The sequence below is a fragment of the Leptodactylus fuscus genome, chromosome 3, assembly GCF_031893055.1.
Source record: "Leptodactylus fuscus isolate aLepFus1 chromosome 3, aLepFus1.hap2, whole genome shotgun sequence".
Lineage (NCBI taxonomy): Eukaryota > Metazoa > Chordata > Amphibia > Anura > Leptodactylidae > Leptodactylus > Leptodactylus fuscus.
In genome coordinates this window covers 242,738,313-242,760,498 of record NC_134267.1, presented here as the reverse complement: position 1 = coordinate 242,760,498, position 22,186 = coordinate 242,738,313, and the positions used below count along the sequence as shown (strand labels likewise).

The window sequence follows — 22,186 nt, the reverse complement described above, 5'->3', positions numbered from 1 at the left end:
GAGGGTGCAGCACAGTGTCTGCTGGGAGTAGTAGTATGTGAGGGTGCAACACAGTGTCTGCTGGGAGTAGTAGTATGTGAGGGTGCAACACAGTGTCTGCTGGGAGTAGTAGTATGTGAGGGTGCAGCACAGTGTCTGCTGGGAGTAGTAGTATGTGAGGGTGCAACACAGTGTCTGCTGGGAGTAGTAGTATGTGAGGGTGCAACACAGTGTCTGCTGGGAGTAGTAGTATGTGAGGGTGCAGCACTGTGTCTGCTGGGAGTAGTAGTATGTGAGGGTGCAGCACAGTTTCTGCTGGGAGTAGTAGTATGTGAGGGTGCAGCACAGTGTCTGCTGGGAGTAGTAGTATGTGAGGGTGCAGCACAGTGTCTGCTGGGAGTAGTAGTATGTGAGGGTGCAGCACAGTGTCTGCTGGGAGTAGTAGTATGTGAGGGTGCAGCACAGTGTCTGCTGGGAGTAGTAGTATGTGAGGGTGCAACACAGTGTCTGCTGGGAGTAGTAGTATGTCAGGGTGCAGCACAGTGTCTGCTGGGAGTAGTAGTATGTGAGGGTGCAGCACTGTGTCTGCTGGGAGTAGTAGTATGTGAGGGTGCAGCACAGTGTCTGCTGGGAGTAGTAGTAAGTGAGGGTGCAGCACAGTGTCTGCTGGGAGTAGTAGTATGTGAGGGTGCAGCACAGTTTCTGCTGGGAGTAGTAGTATGTGAGGGTGCAGCACAGTTTCTGCTGGGAGTAGTAGTATGTGAGGGTGCAGCACAGTGTCTGCTGGGAGTAGTAGTATGTGAGGGTGCAGCACAGTGTCTGCTGGGAGTAGTAGTATGTCAGGGTGCAGCACAGTGTCTGCTGGGAGTAGTAGTATGTGAGGGTGCAGCACAGTGTCTGCTGGGAGTAGTAGCATGTGAGGGTGCAGCACAGTGTCTGCTGGGAGTAGTAGCATGTGAGGGTGCAGCACAGTGTCTGCTGGGAGTAGTAGTATGTGAGGGTGCAGCACAGTGTCTGCTGGGAGTAGTAGTATGTGAGGGTGCAGCACAGTGTCTGCTGGGAGTAGTAGCATGTGAGGGTGCAGCACAGTGTCTGCTGGGAGTAGTAGTATGTGAGGGTGCAGCACAGTGTCTGCTGGGAGTAGTAGTATGTGAGGGTGCAGCACTGTGTCTGCTGGGAGTAGTAGTATGTGAGGGTGCAACACAGTGTCTGCTGGGAGTAGTAGTAAGTGAGGGTGCAGCACAGTGTTTGCTGGGAGTAGTAGTATGTGAGGGTGCAGCATAGTGTCTGCTGGGAGTAGTAGTATGTGAGGGTGCAGCACAGTGTCTGCTGGGAGTAGTAGTATGTGAGGGTGCAGCACAGTGTCTGCTGGGAGTAGTAGTATGTGAGGGTGCAGCACAGTGTCTGCTGGGAGTAGTAGTATGTGAGGGTGCAGCACAGTGTCTGCTGGGAGTAGTAGTATGTCAGGGTGCAGCACAGTGTCTGCTGGGAGTAGTAGTATGTGAGGGTGCAGCACAGTGTCTGCTGGGAGTAGTAGTATGTGAGGGTGCAGCACAGTGTCTGCTGGGAGTAGTAGTATGTGAGGGTGCAGCACAGTGTCTGCTGGGAGTAGTAGTATGTGAGGGTGCAGCACAGTGTCTGCTGGGAGTAGTAGTATGTGAGGGTGCAGCACAGTGTCTGCTGGGAGTAGTAGTATGTGAGGGTGCAGCACAGTGTCTGCTGGGAGTAGTAGTATGTGAGGGTGCAGCACAGTGTCTGCTGGGAGTAGTAGTATGTGAGGGTGCAGCACAGTGTCTGCTGGGAGTAGTAGTATGTGAGGGTGCAGCACAGTGTCTGCTGGGAGTAGTAGTATGTCAGGGTGCAGCACAGTGTCTGCTGGGAGTAGTAGTATGTCAGGGTGCAGCACAGTGTCTGCTGGGAGTAGTAGTATGTCAGGGTGCAGCACAGTGTCTGCTGGGAGTAGTAGTATGTCAGGGTGCAGCACAGTGTCTGCTGGGAGTAGTAGTATGTCAGGTGCAGCACAGTGTCTGCTGGGAGTAGTAGTATGTGAGGGTGCAGCACAGTGTCTGCTGGGAGTAGTAGTATGTCAGGTGCAGCACAGTGTCTGCTGGGAGTAGTAGTATGTGAGGGTGCAGCACAGTGTCTGCTGGGAGTAGTAGTATGTGAGGGTGCAGCACAGTGTCTGCTGGGAGTAGTAGTATGTCAGGTGCAGCACAGTGTCTGCTGGGAGTAGTAGTATGTGAGGGTGCAGCACAGTGTCTCCTGGGAGTAGTAGTATGTGAGGGTGCAGCACAGTGTCTGCTGGGAGTAGTAGTATGTCAGGGTGCAGCACAGTGTCTGCTGGGAGTAGTAGCATGTGAGGGTGCAGCACAGTGTCTGCTGGGAGTAGTAGCATGTGAGGGTGCAGCACAGTGTCTGCTGGGAGTAGTAGCATGTGAGGGTGCAGCACAGTGTCTGCTGGGAGTAGTAGCATGTGAGGGTGCAGCACAGTGTCTGCTGGGAGTAGTAGCATGTGAGGGTGCAGCACAGTGTCTGCTGGGAGTAGTAGCATGTGAGGGTGCAGCACAGTGTCTGCTGCGAGTAGTAGTATGTGAGGGTGCAGCACAGTTTCTGCTGGGAGTAGTAGCATGTGAGGGTGCAGCACAGTGTCTGCTGGGAGTAGTAGTATGTGAGGGTGCAGCACAGTTTCTGCTGGGAGTAGTAGTATGTGAGGGTGCAGCACAGTTTCTGCTGGGAGTAGTAGTATGTGAGGGTGCAGCACAGTGTCTGCTGGGAGTAGTAGTATGTCAGGGTGCAGCACAGTGTCTGCTGGGAGTAGTAGTATGTGAGGGTGCAGCACAGTGTCTGCTGGGAGTAGTAGTAAGTGAGGGTGCAGCACAGTGTCTGCTGGGAGTAGTAGCATGTGAGGGTGCAGCACAGTGTCTGCTGGGAGTAGTAGCATGTGAGGGTGCAGCACAGTGTCTGCTGGGAGTAGTAGTATGTGAGGGTGCAGCACAGTTTCTGCTGGGAGTAGTAGCATGTGAGGGTGCAGCACAGTGTCTGCTGGGAGTAGTAGTATGTGAGGGTGCAGCACAGTTTCTGCTGGGAGTAGTAGTATGTGAGGGTGCAGCACAGTTTCTGCTGGGAGTAGTAGTATGTGAGGGTGCAGCACAGTGTCTGCTGGGAGTAGTAGTATGTCAGGGTGCAGCACAGTGTCTGCTGGGAGTAGTAGTATGTGAGGGTGCAACACAGTGTCTGCTGGGAGTAGTAGTAAGTGAGGGTGCAGCACAGTGTCTGCTGGGAGTAGTAGTATGTGAGGGTGCAGCACAGTTTCTGCTGGGAGTAGTAGTATGTGAGGGTGCAGCACAGTGTCTGCTGGGAGTAGTAGTATGTGAGGGTGCAGCACAGTTTCTGCTGGGAGTAGTAGTATGTGAGGGTGCAGCACAGTGTCTGCTGGGAGTAGTAGTATGTGAGGGTGCAGCACAGTGTCTGCTGGGAGTAGTAGTATGTGAGGGTGCAGCACAGTGTCTGCTGTGAGTAGTAGTATGTGAGGGTGCAGCACTGTGTCTGCTGGGAGTAGTAGCATGTGAGGGTGCAACACAGTGTCTGCTGGGAGTAGTAGTAAGTGAGGGTGCAGCACAGTGTTTGCTGGGAGTAGTAGTATGTGAGGGTGCAGCACAGTGTCTGCTGGGAGTAGTAGTATGTGAGGGTGCAGCACAGTGTCTGCTGGGAGTAGTAGTATGTCAGGTGCAGCACAGTGTCTGCTGGGAGTAGTAGTATGTGAGGGTGCAGCACAATGTCTGCTGGGAGTAGTAGTATGTGAGGGTGCAGCACAGTGTCTGCTGGGAGTAGTAGTATGTCAGGTGCAGCACAGTGTCTGCTGGGAGTAGTAGTATGTGAGGGTGCAGCACAGTGTCTCCTGGGAGTAGTAGTATGTGAGGGTGCAGCACAGTGTCTGCTGGGAGTAGTAGTATGTCAGGGTGCAGCACAGTGTCTGCTGGGAGTAGTAGTATGTCAGGGTGCAGCACAGTGTCTGCTGGGAGTAGTAGCATGTGAGGGTGCAGCACAGTGTCTGCTGGGAGTAGTAGCATGTGAGGGTGCAGCACAGTGTCTGCTGGGAGTAGTAGCATGTGAGGGTGCAGCACAGTGTCTGCTGGGAGTAGTAGTATGTGAGGGTGCAGCACAGTTTCTGCTGGGAGTAGTAGTATGTGAGGGTGCAGCACAGTTTCTGCTGGGAGTAGTAGTATGTGAGGGTGCAGCACAGTGTCTGCTGGGAGTAGTAGTATGTCAGGGTGCAGCACAGTGTCTGCTGGGAGTAGTAGTATGTAAGGGTGCAACACAGTGTCTGCTGGGAGTAGTAGTAAGTGAGGGTGCAGCACAGTGTCTGCTGGGAGTAGTAGTATGTGAGGGTGCAGCACAGTTTCTGCTGGGAGTAGTAGTATGTGAGGGTGCAGCACAGTGTCTGCTGGGAGTAGTAGTATGTGAGGGTGCAGCACAGTTTCTGCTGGGAGTAGTAGTATGTGAGGGTGCAGCACAGTGTCTGCTGGGAGTAGTAGTATGTGAGGGTGCAGCACAGTGTCTGCTGGGAGTAGTAGTATGTGAGGGTGCAGCACAGTGTCTGCTGTGAGTAGTAGTATGTGAGGGTGCAGCACTGTGTCTGCTGGGAGTAGTAGCATGTGAGGGTGCAACACAGTGTCTGCTGGGAGTAGTAGTAAGTGAGGGTGCAGCACAGTGTTTGCTGGGAGTAGTAGTATGTGAGGGTGCAGCACAGTGTCTGCTGGGAGTAGTAGTATGTGAGGGTGCAGCACAGTGTCTGCTGGGAGTAGTAGTATGTCAGGTGCAGCACAGTGTCTGCTGGGAGTAGTAGTATGTGAGGGTGCAGCACAATGTCTGCTGGGAGTAGTAGTATGTGAGGGTGCAGCACAGTGTCTGCTGGGAGTAGTAGTATGTCAGGTGCAGCACAGTGTCTGCTGGGAGTAGTAGTATGTGAGGGTGCAGCACAGTGTCTCCTGGGAGTAGTAGTATGTGAGGGTGCAGCACAGTGTCTGCTGGGAGTAGTAGTATGTCAGGGTGCAGCACAGTGTCTGCTGGGAGTAGTAGCATGTGAGGGTGCAGCACAGTGTCTGCTGGGAGTAGTAGCATGTGAGGGTGCAGCACAGTGTCTGCTGGGAGTAGTAGCATGTGAGGGTGCAGCACAGTGTCTGCTGGGAGTAGTAGTATGTGAGGGTGCAGCACAGTGTCTGCTGGGAGTAGTAGCATGTGAGGGTGCAGCACAGTGTCTGCTGGGAGTAGTAGCATGTGAGGGTGCAGCACAGTGTCTGCTGGGAGTAGTAGTATGTGAGGGTGCAGCACAGTTTCTGCTGGGAGTAGTAGTATGTGAGGGTGCAGCACAGTGTCTGCTGGGAGTAGTAGTATGTGAGGGTGCAGCACAGTGTCTGCTGGGAGTAGTAGTATGTGAGGGTGCAGCACAGTGTCTGCTGGGAGTAGTAGTATGTGAGGGTGCAGCACAGTGTCTGCTGGGAGTATTAGTATGTCAGGGTGCAGCACAGTGTTTGCTGGGAGTAGTAGTATGTGAGGGTGCAGCACAGTGTCTGCTGGGAGTAGTATTATGTGAGGGTGCAGCACAGTGTCTGCTGGGAGTAGTAGTATGTGAGGGTGCAGCACAGTGTCTGCTGGGAGTAGTAGCATGTGAGGGTGCAGCACAGTGTCTGCTGGGAGTAGTAGTATGTGAGGGTGCAGCACAGTGTCTGCTGGGAGTAGTAGCATGTGAGGGTGCAGCACAGTGTCTGCTGGGAGTAGTAGCATGTGAGGGTGCAGCACAGTGTCTGCTGGGAGTAGTAGTATGTCAGTGACAATTCTTACATTCTCATTTTCAAAGAAGAATTTTTCATTGCCTCCAGATCCGGGCCAGGCCACCTGCAGAGGAAGGAGAGAGCACATAAAGTGCGAGGTATCAGAGTAAGAGGTGGGAGGTTTCGGTAATATGGGGTCATATCTCACTCAGCCTATCATACGTCCTTGTAGTACAGAGAAGGAGTGTGAGGTGTCCGGTAGTCTGGTCATACCTCACTGAGGCGGTTGGTAACCAGGTCTCCGAGCAGCAGGGTGTCAGACGTGTGGGCGACCAGAAACCGATCCTTCCCCATAATTTTCACCTCATCGACTTCATAGCCATAGTGAGACTTCAGCACCACCCGGGTCCCCGAGGAAAGGTTCTTCACAATCACCTGACACAGAGACAGTTCTGAACCTCGCAGGGACATAAAGATGTATAGGTGTCCCTGCCTCCCAGGACCTGGTGTATAGGTGTCCCCGTATCCCCGGAACTGCTGTGTGGGTGTACCCGCCTCCCCGGATCTGGTGTATAGGTGTCCCCGCCTCCCCGGACCTGATATATAGGTATCCCCGCCTCCCCGGACCTGGTGTATAGGTGTCCCCGCCTCCCCGGACCTGGTGTATAGGTGTCCCCGCCTCGCCGGATCTGGTGTATAGGTATCCCCGCCTCCCCGGACCTGGTGTATAGGTGTCCCCGCCTCCCCGTACCTGGTGTATAGGTATCCCCGCCTCCCCGGACCTGGTGTATAGGTGTCCCCGCCTCCCCGGACCTGGTGTATAGGTGTCCCCGCCTCCCCGGACCTGGTGTATAGGTGTCCCCGCCTCCCCGGACCTGGTGTATAGGTGTCCCCGCCTCCCCGGACCTGGTGTATAGGTGTCCCCGCCTCCCCGGACCTGGTGTATAGGTGTCCCCGCCTCCCTGGATCTGGTGTATAGGTGTCCCCGCCTCGCCGGATCTGGTGTATAGGTGTCCCCGCCCCCCCGGATCTGGTGTATAGGTGTCCCCGTATCCCCGGACTTGGTGTATAGGTGTCCCCGCCTTCCCAGATCTGGTGTATAGGTGTCCCCGCCTCGCCGGATCTGGTGTATAGGTGTCCCCGCCTCCCCGGACGTGGTGTATAGGTGTCCCCGCCTCCCCAGATCTGGTGTATAGGTGTCCCCGCCTCGCCGGATCTGGTGTATAGGTGTCCCCGCCTCCCCGGACGTGGTGTATATGTGTCCCCGCCTTCCCAGATCTGGTGTATAGGTGTCCCCGCCTCGCCGGATCTGGTGTATAGGTGTCCCCGCCTCCCCGGACGTGGTGTATATGTGTCCCCGCCCCCCCGGATCTGGTGTATAGGTGTCCCCGCCCCCCCGGATCTGGTGTATAGCTGTCCCCGTATCCCCAGATCTGGTGTATAGGTGTCCCCGCCTCCCCGGACGTGGTGTATAGGTGTCCCCGCCTCGCCGGATCTGGTGTATAGGTGTCCCCGCCTCCCCGGACCTGGTGTATAGGTGTCCCCGCCTCCCCGGACGTGGTGTATATGTGTCCCCGCCCCCCCGGATCTGGTGTATAGGTGTCCCCGCCTCCCAGGACCTGGTGTATAGGTGTCCCCGCCTTCCCGTACCTGGTGTATACGTGTCCCCGCCCCCCTTGATCTGGTGTATAGGTGTCCCCGTATCCCCAGATCTGGTGTATAGGTGTCCCCGCCTCCCCGGACCTGGTGTATATGTGTCCCCGTCCCCCCGGATCTGGTGTATATGTGTCCCCGCCCCCCCGGATCTGGTGTATAGGTGTCCCCGTATCCCCGGATCTGGTGTATAAGTGTCCCTGCCTCCCTGGACCTGGTGTATAGGTAACTCCGCCTCCCCAGGCTCGGTGTGCAGGTGTCACTCTGGTATCTTACCTGACTTGGTCCTACATAGATCATTTCAAACTTATTTTTGTAGATTGTACGTCGCAGGCAGCAGTCGAACTGCTCCACCCCACCACACAGCGTGCCCTGAGGGAGAGGACCCCTGTATTAGTCACTAGCACCATCTATGGAAACAGCTGTAGTCCTTCCCAAATACAGAAATAGCCCCTCCCACACATTGCTACCCACAGCAGTAGCTCCTCCCACAAATCACCACATTCAGCCGTGGCCTCTTCCACATCTACACAGCAGTAGCCACTCCCACACATCATAATACACGTCAGTAGCCCCTCCCACATGCAACCAGCATTAGCCACACCCATACATCATCATACACATCAGTAGCTCCTCCCACATGACCCAGCAGGGAGGTCTAGTCACCGCGCAGAGTCTGGAGCCGTCCCTCTTCCAGGCCAGGGCGGTGATGCTGTACAGGTTAGGGATGTCCTTGGGTCGGGCCTCCTCCCACAATCCCCTGCGGGGGCTCCAGTTCAGTACTCGCAGCCTGTGGAGGTAGGTAAATGATGAAGGGAAGAGAGGGAGGAGCCACAGGAGAACATGTACCGCCCTCTTACCTACCTGTCATGGCTGCCGACCACCACAGACTGCCCACTGGGGCTGGTGACGGCCACGCTCAGCTCCCGCTCACTGGGATCTCGGCTGTAGTCAAATGTCTGGATGATTTGTCCTTCCCGACCATAAGCCACCAGCTTCTTATCGCACCCCCCGGCCACAATGCTGCTCGATGCCCAGGCCAGGGCGTACGGGGGGCACGGGTGGGTGGCCAGCTTACCCTGAAAGAAACCCGAAACAGAGGTTATAGTGTGTATTCTGTAGAGAGGAGCACCCTGTATACACCTGAAATACCTGCTACACCCTAAGGGCAAACACCCACCACCAGCTATAACCACCCCAAATCACGTGACATCTCCAAACATATGGTCCATGTGATTACAGTAGAGGAGATCTCATCGTATTGTCATCCATCTTATAAGAAGAGAGCACACGGCTTTACCTGAGACTCTCCAGAACCTTCATCATCAAAGAAATAGCGCACAATGGTCCCATCAGCATGGCCGGACAAGATCCCCTTCCCTGAAACACTGAGAGGACACAAAACATTACAGGAGGACTTGGGGTAAGAAGAAGAGCGCTGGGGCGGCGTGGAGAGAAGGAGAGACATGGAGGGAGAACAGAGAACGGCAGCAATGGTGACATGACCGGAGTCGGTGAGGACGTCATGCGTGTGTGGTTACCATGTAGCATGTATATGTACACCGCCGCCCCCCCAGTCTCTCACAATCTGGCTCTTCTGCCCCTCTGTAGCTGTGATACTCACTTGGAGGTCAGGGACACCACGTACGACTCCGTCCCGTATATAGTGGAGGACTTGTTGGTTTTGGTGTTGGCCAGACGGACCTGGAGGAGGCAGAGGCGGAATAAGGACTTGTCAGAGGGTCAAAAGACAAGCCCAAAATATCTGATGGTACAAAAGAAGACTTACCTTTCCTTCAGCCAAGCCAAAGACGACGGTGTTCTCTAGAGGCCACAGGAGACACGTGACCGCACTCTGGAACGCAAGACATGGACATGAAGGGATCAAACAGAGAAATCCAAGAGAGCAAGAGTGCGGAGACCGAGCACAGGAGAGACACAGAGGATAGTCAGTGAAGATACCGAGTACAGGAGAGACACAGAGGATAGTCAGTGAAGACACCGAGTACAGGAGAGACACAGAGGATAGTCAGTGAAGATACCGAGTACAGGAGAGACACAGAGGATAGTCAGTGAAGATACCGAGTGCAGGAGAGACACAGAGGATAGTCAGTGAAGATACCGAGTACAGGAGAGACACAGAGGATAGTCAGTGAAGATACCGAGTACAGGAGAGACACAGAGGATAGTCAGTGAAGATACCGAGTGCAGGAGAGACACAGAGGATAGTCAGTGAAGACACCGAGTGCGGGAGAGACACAGAGGATAGTCAGTGAAGACACCAAGTGCGGGAGAGACACAGAGGATAGTCAGTGAAGACACCGAGTGCGGGAGAGACACAGAGGATAGTCAGTGAAGACACCAAGTGCGGGAGAGACACAGAGGATAGTCAGTGAAGACACCAAGTGCGGGAGAGACACAGAGGATAGTCAGTGAAGACACCGAGTGCGGGAGAGACACAGAGGATAGTCAGTGAAGATACCGAGTACAGGAGAGACACAGAGGATAGTCAGTGAAGATACCGAGTACAGGAGAGACACAGAGGATAGTCAGTGAAGACACCGAGTACAGGAGAGACACAGAGGATAGTCAGTGAAGACACCAAGTACAGGAGAGACACAGAGGATAGTCAGTGAAGATACCGAGTACAGGAGAGACACAGAGGATAGTCAGTGAAGACACAGAGTGCGGGAGAGACACAGAGGATAGTCAGTGAAGATACCGAGTACAGGAGAGACACAGAGGATAGTCAGTGAAGATACCGAGTACAGGAGAGACACAGAGGATAGTCAGTGAAGATACCGAGTACAGGACAGACACAGAGGATAGTCAGTGAAGATACCGAGTACAGGAGAGACACAGAGAATAGTCAGTGAAGACACCGAGTACAGGAGAGACACAGAGGATAGTCAGTGAAGATACCGAGTACAGGACAGACACAGAGGATAGTCAGTGAAGATACCGAGTGCGGGAGAGACACAGAGAATAGTCAGTGAAGACACCGAGTGCAGGAGAGACACAGAGGATAGTCAGTGAAGATACCGAGTACAGGAGAGACACAGAGGATAGTCAGTGAAGACACCAAGTACAGGAGAGACACAGAGGATAGTCAGTGAAGATACCGAGTACAGGAGAGATACAGAGGATAGTCAGTGAAGACACAGAGTGCGGGAGAGACACAGAGGATAGTCAGTGAACATACCGAGTACAGGAGAGACACAGAGGATAGTCAGTGAAGATACCGAGTACAGGAGAGACACAGAGAATAGTCAGTGAAGACACCGAGTACAGGAGAGACACAGAGGATAGTCAGTGAAGATACCGAGTACAGGACAGACACAGAGGATAGTCAGTGAAGATACCGAGTGCGGGAGAAACACAGAGAATAGTCAGTGAAAACACCGAGTGCAGGAGAGACACAGAGGATAGTCAGTGAAGACACCGAGTGCGGGAGAGACACAGAGAATAGTCAGTGAAGACACCGAGTGCAGGAGAGACACAGAGGATAGTCAGTGAAGACACCGAGTGCGGGAGAGACACAGAGGATAGTCAGTGAAGACACCGAGTACAGGAGAGACACAGAGGATAGTCAGTGAAGACACCGAGTACAGGAGAGACACAGAGGATAGTCAGTGAAGACAACGAGTACAGGAGAGACACAGAGGATAGTCAGTGAAGACACCGAGTACAGGAGAGACACAGAGGATAGTCAGTGAAGACACCGAGTGCAGGAGAGAGACAGAGGATAGTCAGTGAATACACAGAGAACAGGAGAGACACAGAGGATAGTCAGTGAAGATAGCGAGTACAGGAGAGACACAGAGGATAGTCAGTGAAGATACTGAGTGCAGGAGAGACACAGAGGATAGTCAGTGAAGATAACGAGTACAGGAGAGACACAGAGGATAGTCAGTGAAGATACCGAGTGCGGGAGAGACACAGAGGATAGTCAGTGAAGATACCGAGTGCAGGAGAGACACAGAGGATAGTCAGTGAAGATACCGAGTGCGGGAGAGACACAGTGGATAGTCAGTGAAGACAACAACTGCGGGAGAGACACAGAGGATAGTCAGCGAAGACACCGAGTACAGGAGAGACACAGAGGATAGTCAGTGAAGATACCGAGTACAGAAGAGACACAGAGGATGGTCAGTGAAGACACTGAGTACAGGAGAGACACAGAGGATAGTCAGTGAAGACACAGAGTACAGGAGAGACACAGAGGATAGTCAGTGAAGATACCAAGTACAGGAGAGACACAGAGGATAGTCAGTGAAGATACCGAGTACAGGAGAGACACAGAGGATAGTCAGTGAAGATACCGAGTGCAGGAGAGACACAGAGGATAGTCAGTGAAGACAATGAGTGCAGGAGAGACACAGAGGATAGTCAGTGAAGATACCGAGTACAGGAGAGACACAGAGGATAGTCAGTGAAGACAATGAGTGCAGGAGAGACACAGAGGATAGTCAGTGAAGACACGGAGTACAGGAGAGACACAGAGGATAGTCAGTGAAGACACCGAGTGCGGGAGAGACACAGAGGATAGTCAGTGAAGACACCAAGTGCGGGAGAGACACAGAGGATAGTCAGTGAAGACACCGAGTGCGGGAGAGACACAGAGGATAGTCAGTGAAGACACCAAGTGCGGGAGAGACACAGAGGATAGTCAGTGAAGACACCAAGTGCGGGAGAGACACAGAGGATAGTCAGTGAAGACACCGAGTGCGGGAGAGACACAGAGGATAGTCAGTGAAGATACCGAGTACAGGAGAGACACAGAGGATAGTCAGTGAAGATACCGAGTACAGGAGAGACACAGAGGATAGTCAGTGAAGACACCGAGTACAGGAGAGACACAGAGGATAGTCAGTGAAGACACCAAGTACAGGAGAGACACAGAGGATAGTCAGTGAAGATACCGAGTACAGGAGAGACACAGAGGATAGTCAGTGAAGACACAGAGTGCGTGAGAGACACAGAGGATAGTCAGTGAAGATACCGAGTACAGGAGAGACACAGAGGATAGTCAGTGAAGATACCGAGTACAGGAGAGACACAGAGGATAGTCAGTGAAGATACCGAGTACAGGACAGACACAGAGGATAGTCAGTGAAGATACCGAGTACAGGAGAGACACAGAGAATAGTCAGTGAAGACACCGAGTACAGGAGAGACACAGAGGATAGTCAGTGAAGATACCGAGTACAGGACAGACACAGAGGATAGTCAGTGAAGATACCGAGTGCGGGAGAGACACAGAGAATAGTCAGTGAAGACACCGAGTGCAGGAGAGACACAGAGGATAGTCAGTGAAGATACCGAGTACAGGAGAGACACAGAGGATAGTCAGTGAAGACACCAAGTACAGGAGAGACACAGAGGATAGTCAGTGAAGATACCGAGTACAGGAGAGATACAGAGGATAGTCAGTGAAGACACAGAGTGCGGGAGAGACACAGAGGATAGTCAGTGAACATACCGAGTACAGGAGAGACACAGAGGATAGTCAGTGAAGATACCGAGTACAGGAGAGACACAGAGAATAGTCAGTGAAGACACCGAGTACAGGAGAGACACAGAGGATAGTCAGTGAAGATACCGAGTACAGGACAGACACAGAGGATAGTCAGTGAAGATACCGAGTGCGGGAGAAACACAGAGAATAGTCAGTGAAGACACCGAGTGCAGGAGAGACACAGAGGATAGTCAGTGAAGACACCGAGTGCGGGAGAGACACAGAGAATAGTCAGTGAAGACACCGAGTGCAGGAGAGACACAGAGGATAGTCAGTGAAGACACCGAGTGCGGGAGAGACACAGAGGATAGTCAGTGAAGACACCGAGTACAGGAGAGACACAGAGGATAGTCAGTGAAGACACAGAGTACAGGAGACACACAGAGGATAGTCAGTGAAGACACCGAGTACAGGAGAGACACAGAGGATAGTCAGTGAAGACACCGAGTACAGGAGAGACACAGAGGATAGTCAGTGAAGACAACGAGTACAGGAGAGACACAGAGGATAGTCAGTGAAGACACCGAGTACAGGAGAGACACAGAGGATAGTCAGTGAAGACACCGAGTGCAGGAGAGAGACAGAGGATAGTCAGTGAATACACAGAGAACAGGAGAGACACAGAGGATAGTCAGTGAAGATAGCGAGTACAGGAGAGACACAGAGGATAGTCAGTGAAGATACTGAGTGCAGGAGAGACACAGAGGATAGTCAGTGAAGATAACGAGTACAGGAGAGACACAGAGGATAGTCAGTGAAGATACCGAGTGCGGGAGAGACACAGAGGATAGTCAGTGAAGATACCGAGTGCAGGAGAGACACAGAGGATAGTCAGTGAAGATACCGAGTGCGGGAGAGACACAGTGGATAGTCAGTGAAGACAACAACTGCGGGAGAGACACAGAGGATAGTCAGCGAAGACACCGAGTACAGGAGAGACACAGAGGATAGTCAGTGAAGATACCGAGTACAGAAGAGACACAGAGGATAGTCAGTGAAGACACTGAGTACAGGAGAGACACAGAGGATAGTCAGTGAAGACACAGAGTACAGGAGAGACACAGAGGATAGTCAGTGAAGATACCAAGTACAGGAGAGACACAGAGGATAGTCAGTGAAGATACCGAGTACAGGAGAGACACAGAGGATAGTCAGTGAAGATACCGAGTGCAGGAGAGACACAGAGGATAGTCAGTGAAGACAATGAGTGCAGGAGAGACACAGAGGATAGTCAGTGAAGATACCGAGTACAGGAGAGACACAGAGGATAGTCAGTGAAGACAATGAGTGCAGGAGAGACACAGAGGATAGTCAGTGAAGACACGGAGTACAGGAGAGACACAGAGGATAGTCAGTGAAGACACCGAGTGCGGGAGAGACACAGAGGATAGTCAGTGAAGACACCAAGTGCGGGAGAGACACAGAGGATAGTCAGTGAAGACACCGAGTGCGGGAGAGACACAGAGGATAGTCAGTGAAGACACCAAGTGCGGGAGAGACACAGAGGATAGTCAGTGAAGACACCAAGTGCGGGAGAGACACAGAGGATAGTCAGTGAAGACACCGAGTGCGGGAGAGACACAGAGGATAGTCAGTGAAGATACCGAGTACAGGAGAGACACAGAGGATAGTCAGTGAAGATACCGAGTACAGGAGAGACACAGAGGATAGTCAGTGAAGACACCGAGTACAGGAGAGACACAGAGGATAGTCAGTGAAGACACCAAGTACAGGAGAGACACAGAGGATAGTCAGTGAAGATACCGAGTACAGGAGAGACACAGAGGATAGTCAGTGAAGACACAGAGTGCGGGAGAGACACAGAGGATAGTCAGTGAAGATACCGAGTACAGGAGAGACACAGAGGATAGTCAGTGAAGATACCGAGTACAGGAGAGACACAGAGGATAGTCAGTGAAGATACCGAGTACAGGACAGACACAGAGGATAGTCAGTGAAGATACCGAGTACAGGAGAGACACAGAGAATAGTCAGTGAAGACACCGAGTACAGGAGAGACACAGAGGATAGTCAGTGAAGATACCGAGTACAGGACAGACACAGAGGATAGTCAGTGAAGATACCGAGTGCGGGAGAGACACAGAGAATAGTCAGTGAAGACACCGAGTGCAGGAGAGACACAGAGGATAGTCAGTGAAGATACCGAGTACAGGAGAGACACAGAGGATAGTCAGTGAAGACACCAAGTACAGGAGAGACACAGAGGATAGTCAGTGAAGATACCGAGTACAGGAGAGATACAGAGGATAGTCAGTGAAGACACAGAGTGCGGGAGAGACACAGAGGATAGTCAGTGAACATACCGAGTACAGGAGAGACACAGAGGATAGTCAGTGAAGATACCGAGTACAGGAGAGACACAGAGAATAGTCAGTGAAGACACCGAGTACAGGAGAGACACAGAGGATAGTCAGTGAAGATACCGAGTACAGGACAGACACAGAGGATAGTCAGTGAAGATACCGAGTGCGGGAGAAACACAGAGAATAGTCAGTGAAGACACCGAGTGCAGGAGAGACACAGAGGATAGTCAGTGAAGACACCGAGTGCGGGAGAGACACAGAGAATAGTCAGTGAAGACACCGAGTGCAGGAGAGACACAGAGGATAGTCAGTGAAGACACCGAGTGCGGGAGAGACACAGAGGATAGTCAGTGAAGACACCGAGTACAGGAGAGACACAGAGGATAGTCAGTGAAGACACAGAGTACAGGAGACACACAGAGGATAGTCAGTGAAGACACCGAGTACAGGAGAGACACAGAGGATAGTCAGTGAAGACACCGAGTACAGGAGAGACACAGAGGATAGTCAGTGAAGACAACGAGTACAGGAGAGACACAGAGGATAGTCAGTGAAGACACCGAGTACAGGAGAGACACAGAGGATAGTCAGTGAAGACACCGAGTGCAGGAGAGACACAGAGGATAGTCAGTGAAGATACCGAGTGCAGGAGAGAGACAGAGGATAGTCAGTGAATACACAGAGAACAGGAGAGACACAGAGGATAGTCAGTGAAGATAGCGAGTACAGGAGAGACACAGAGGATAGTCAGTGAAGATACTGAGTGCAGGAGAGACACAGAGGATAGTCAGTGAAGATAACGAGTAAAGGAGAGACACAGAGGATAGTCAGTGAAGATACCGAGTGCGGGAGAGACACAGAGGATAGTCAGTGAAGATACCGAGTGCAGGAGAGACACAGAGGATAGTCAGTGAAGATACCGAGTGCGGGAGAGACACAGTGGATAGTCAGTGAAGACAACAACTGCGGGAGAGACACAGAGGATAGTCAGCGAAGACACCGAGTACAGGAGAGACACAGAGGATAGTCAGTGAAGATACCGAGTACAGAAGAGACACAGAGGATAGTCAGTGAAGACACTGAGTACAGGAGAGACACAGAGGATAGTCAGTGAAGACACAGAGTACAGGAGAGACACAGAGGATAGTCAGTGAAGATACCAAGTACAGGAGAGACACAGAGGATAGTCAGTGAAGATACCGAGTACAGGAGAGACACAGAGGATAGTCAGTGAAGATACCGAGTGCAGGAGAGACACGGAGGATAGTCAGTGAAGACAATGAGTGCAGGAGAGACACAGAGGATAGTCAGTGAAGATACCGAGTACAGGAGAGACACAGAGGATAGTCAGTGAAGACAATGAGTGCAGGAGAGACACAGAGGATAGTCAGTGAAGACACGGAGTACAGGAGAGACACAGAGGATAGTCAGTGAAGACACCGAGTACAGGAGAGACACAGAGGATAGTCAGTGAAGACACCGAGTGCGGGGGAGACACAGAAGATAGTCAGTGAAGATACCGAGTGCGGGAGAGACACAGAGGATAGTCAGTGAAGATACCGAGTGCGGGAGAGACACAGAGGATAGTCAGTGAAGACACCAAGTACAGGACAGACACAGAGGATAGTCAGTGAAGATACCGAGTACAGGAGAGACACAGAGGATAGTCAGTGAAGACACCGAGTACAGGAGAGACACAGAGGATAGTCAGTGAAGACACCGAGTGCAGGAGAGACACAGAGGATAGTCAGTGAAGACACCGAGTACAGGAGAGACACAGAGGATAGTCAGTGAAGATACCGAGTACAGGACAGACACAGAGGATAGTCAGTGAAGATACCGAGTACAGGAGAGACACAGAGGATAGTCAGTGAAGACACCGAGTGCAGGAGAGACACAGAGGATAGTCAGTGAAGACACCGAGTACAGGAGAGACACAGAGGATAGTCAGTGAAGATACCGAGTACAGGAGAGACACAGAGGATAGTCAGTGAAGACACCAAGTACAGGACAGACACAGAGGATAGTCAGTGAAGATACCGAGTACAGGAGAGACACAGAGGATAGTCAGTGAAGACACCAAGTACAGGAGAGACACAGAGGATAGTCAGTGAAGATACCGAGTGCAGGAGAGACACAGAGGATAGTCAGTGAAGACACCGAGTGCGGGAGAGACACAGAGGATAGTCAGTGAAGACACCAAGTACAGGACAGACACAGAGGATAGTCAGTGAAGATACCGAGTACAGGAGAGACACAGAGGATAGTCAGTGAAGACACCGAGTACAGGAGAGACACAGAGGATAGTCAGTGAAGACACCGAGTGCAAGAGAGACACAGAGGATAGTCAGTGAAGATACCGAGTACAGGACAGACACAGAGGATAGTCAGTGAAGATACCGAGTGCGGGAGAGACACAGAGAATAGTCAGTGAAGACACCGAGTGCAGGAGAGACACAGAGGATAGTCAGTGAAGACAACGAGTGCGGGAGAGACACAGAGGATAGTCAGTGAAGACACCAAGTACAGGACAGACACAGAGGATAGTCAGTGAAGATACCGAGTACAGGAGAGACACAGAGGATAGTCAGTGAAGACACCGAGTACAGGAGAGACACAGAGGATAGTCAGTGAAGACACCGAGTGCAGGAGAGACACAGAGGATAGTCAGTGAAGATACCGAGTACAGGACAGACACAGAGGATAGTCAGTGAAGATACCGAGTGCGGGAGAGACACAGAGAATAGTCAGTGAAGACACCGAGTGCAGGAGAGACACAGAGGATAGTCAGTGAAGACAACGAGTGCGGGAGAGACACAGAGGATAGTCAGTGAAGACACCGAGTGCAGGAGAGACACAGAGGATAGTCAGTGAAGATACCGAGTGCAGGAGAGAGACAGAGGATAGTCAGTGAATACACAGAGAACAGGAGAGACACAGAGGATAGTCAGTGAAGATAGCGAGTACAGGAGAGACACAGAGGATAGTCAGTGAAGATACCGAGTGCAGGAGAGACACAGAGGATAGTCAGTGAAGATACAGAGTACAGGAGAGACACAGAGGATAGTCAGTGAAGATACCGAGTGCGGGAGAGACACAGAGGATAGTCAGTGAAGACACCGAGTGCAGGAGAGACACAGAGGATAGTCAGTGAAGACACCGAGTGCGGGAGACACACAGAGGATAGTCAGTGAAGACACCGAGTGCGGGAGAGACACAGAGAATAGTCAGTGAAGACACCGAGTGCAGGAGAGAAAAAGAGGATAGTCAGTGAAGACACCGAGTGCGGGAGAGACACAAAGGATAGTCAGTGAAGACACCAAGTGCGGGAGAGACACAAAGGATAGTCAGTGAAGACACCAAGTGCGGGAGAGACACAGAGGATAGTCAGTGAAGACACCAAGTACAGGACAGACACAGAGGATAGTCAGTGAAGACACCGAGTGCAGGAGAGACACAGAGGATAGTCAGTGAAGACACTGAGTGCGGGAGAGACACAGAGGATAGTCAGTGAAGACACAGAGTGCGGGAGAGACACAGAGGATAGTCAGTGAACATACCGAGTACAGGAGAGACACAGAGGATAGTCAGTGAAGACACCGAGTGCGGGAGAGACACAGAGGATAGTCAGTGAAGACACCGAGTGCGGGAGAGACACAGAGGATAGTCAGTGAAGACACCAAGTGCGGGAGAGACACAGAGGATAGTCAGTGAAGACACCAATTACAGGACAGACACAGAGGATAGTCAGTGAAGACACCGAGTGCAGGAGAGACACAGAGGATAGTCAGTGAAGACACCGAGTGCGGGAGAGACACAGAGAATAGTCAGTGAAGACAACAAGTGCGGGAGAGACACAGAGGATAGTCAGCGAAGACACCGAGTACAGGAGAGACACAGAGGATAGTCAGTGAAGATACCGAGTACAGAAGAGACACAGAGGATAGTCAGTGAAGACACTGAGTACAGGAGAGACACAGAGGATAGTCAGTGAAGACACAGAGTACAGGAGAGACACAGAGGATAGTCAGTGAAGATACCAAGTACAGGAGAGACACAGAGGATAGTCAGTGAAGATATCGAGTACAGGAGAGACACAGAGGATAGTCAGTGAAGATACCGAGTGCAGGAGAGACACAGAGGATAGTCAGTGAAGACAATGAGTGCAGGAGAGACACAGAGGATAGTCAGTGAAGATACCGAGTACAGGAGAGACACAGAGGATAGTCAGTGAAGACAATGAGTGCAGGAGAGACACAGAGGATAGTCAGTGAAGACACGGAGTACAGGAGAGACACAGAGGATAGTCAGTGAAGACACCGAGTACAGGAGAGACACAGAGGATAGTCAGTGAAGACACCGAGTGCGGGGGAGACACAGAGGATAGTCAGTGAAGATACCGAGTGCGGGAGAGACACAGAGGATAGTCAGTGAAGATACCGAGTGCGGGAGAGACACAGAGGATAGTCAGTGAAGACACCAAGTACAGGACAGACACAGAGGATAGTCAGTGAAGATACCAAGTACAGGAGAGACACAGAGGATAGTCAGTGAAGACACCAAGTGCGGGAGAGACACAGAGGATAGTCAGTGAAGACACCAATTACAGGACAGACACAGAGGATAGTCAGTGAAGACACCGAGTGCAGGAGAGACACAGAGGATAGTCAGTGAAGACACCGAGTGCGGGAGAGACAAAGAGAATAGTCAGTGAAGACAACAAGTGCGGGAGAGACACAGAGGATAGTCAGCGAAGACACCGAGTACAGGAGAGACACAGAGGATAGTCAGTGAAGATACCGAGTACAGAAGAGACACAGAGGATAGTCAGTGAAGACACTGAGTACAGGAGAGACACAGAGGATAGTCAGTGAAGACACAGAGTACAGGAGAGACACAGAGGATAGTCAGTGAAGATACCAAGTACAGGAGAGACACAGAGGATAGTCAGTGAAGATACCGAGTACAGGAGAGACACAGAGGATAGTCAGTGAAGATACCGAGTGCAGGAGAGACACAGAGGATAGTCAGTGAAGACAATGAGTGCAGGAGAGACACAGAGGATAGTCAGTGAAGATACCGAGTACAGGAGAGACACAGAGGATAGTCAGTGAAGACAATGAGTGCAGGAGAGACACAGAGGATAGTCAGTGAAGACACGGAGTACAGGAGAGACACAGAGGATAGTCAGTGAAGACACCGAGTACAGGAGAGACACAGAGGATAGTCAGTGAAGACACCGAGTGCGGGGGAGACACAGAGGATAGTCAGTGAAGATACAGAGTGCGGGAGAGACACAGAGGATAGTCAGTGAAGATACCGAGTGCGGGAGAGACACAGAGGATAGTCAGTGAAGACACCAAGTACAGGACAGACACAGAGGATAGTCAGTGAAGATACCGAGTACAGGAGAGACACAGAGGATAGTCAGGGAAGACACTGAGTGCAGGAGAGACACAGAGGATAGTCAGTGAAGACACCGAGTACAGGAGAGACACAGAGGATAGTCAGTGAAGATACCGAGTACAGGAGAGACACAGAGGATAGTCAGTGAAGACACCAAGTACAGGACAGACATAGAGGATAGTCAGTGAAGATACCGAGTACAGGAGAGACACAGAGGATAGTCAGTGAAGACACCGAGTACAGGAGAGACACAGAGGATAGTCAGTGAAGACACCGAGTACAGGAGAGACACAGAGGATAGTCAGTGAAGACACCGAGTGCAGGAGAGACACAGAGGATAGTCAGTGAAGACACCGAGTGCGGGAGAGACACAGAGGATAGTCAGTGAAGACACCAAGTACAGGACAGACACAGAGGATAGTCAGTGAAGATACCGAGTACAGGAGAGACACAGAGGATAGTCAGTGAAGAAACCGAGTACAGGAGAGACACAGAGGATAGTCAGTGAAGACACCGAGTGCAGGAGAGACACAGAGGATAGTCAGTGAAGATACCAAGTACAGGAGAGACACAGAGGATAGTCAGTGAAGATACCGAGTACAGGACAGACACAGAGGATAGTCAGTGAAGATACCGAGTGCGGGAGAGACACAGAGAATAGTCAGTGAAGACACCGAGTGCAGGAGAGACACAGAGGATAGTCAGTGAAGACACCGAGTGCGGGAGAGACACAGAGAATAGTCAGTGAAGATACCGAGTGCAGGAGAGACACAGAGGATAGTCAGTGAAGACACCGAGTGCGGGAGAGACACAGAGGATAGTCAGTGAAGACACCTAGTGCAGGAGAGACACAGAGGATAGTCATTGAAGATACCGAGTGCAGGAGAGAGACAGAGGATAGTCAGTGAATACACAGAGAACAGGAGACACACAGAGGATAGTTAGTGAAGATAGCGAGTACAGGAGAGACACAGAGGATAGTCAGTGAAGATACCGAGTGCAGGAGAGACACAGAGGATAGTCAGTGAAGATACCGAGTACAGGAGAGACACAGAGGATAGTCAGTGAAGATACCGAGTGCGGGAGAGACACAGAGGATAGTCAGTGAAGACACCGAGTGCAGGAGAGACACAGAGGATAGTCAGTGAAGACACCGAGTGCGGGAGAGACACAGAGGATAGTCAGTGAAGACACCGAGTGCGGGAGAGACACAGAGAATAGTCAGTGAAGACACTGAGTGCAGGAGAGACACAGAGGATAGTCAGTGAAGACACCGAGTGCGGGAGAGACACAGAGGATAGTCAGTGAAGACACCGAGTGCGGGAGAGACACAGAGGATAGTCAGTGAAGACACCGAGTACAGGAGAGACACAGAGGATAGTCAGTGAAGACACCGAGTACAGGAGAGACACAGAGGATAGTCAGTGAAGACACCGAATACAGGAGAGACACAGAGGATAGTCAGTGAAGACACCGAGTACAGGAGAGACACAGAGGATAGTCAGTGAAGACAACGAGTACAGGAGAGACACAGA

General features: G+C 51.8%; 1 protein-coding gene across 1 annotated transcript in view; it reads right to left on the bottom strand.

The window, feature by feature from the left end:
- Positions 1 to 22,186, bottom strand: part of IFT172 (intraflagellar transport 172) — a 78,683-nt gene that overhangs the window by 36,279 nt on the left and 20,218 nt on the right. The window contains exons 5-12 of the mRNA XM_075269382.1: positions 9,193 to 9,258; positions 9,028 to 9,107; positions 8,704 to 8,791; positions 8,268 to 8,482; positions 8,070 to 8,193; positions 7,680 to 7,775; positions 6,024 to 6,185; positions 5,821 to 5,874 (exon numbers count right to left, since the gene is read on the bottom strand). Of these exons, the coding sequence (XP_075125483.1) occupies positions 5,821 to 5,874; positions 6,024 to 6,185; positions 7,680 to 7,775; positions 8,070 to 8,193; positions 8,268 to 8,482; positions 8,704 to 8,791; positions 9,028 to 9,107; positions 9,193 to 9,258 (885 nt within the window). The remainder of the gene's footprint in view (positions 1 to 5,820; positions 5,875 to 6,023; positions 6,186 to 7,679; positions 7,776 to 8,069; positions 8,194 to 8,267; positions 8,483 to 8,703; positions 8,792 to 9,027; positions 9,108 to 9,192; positions 9,259 to 22,186) is intronic.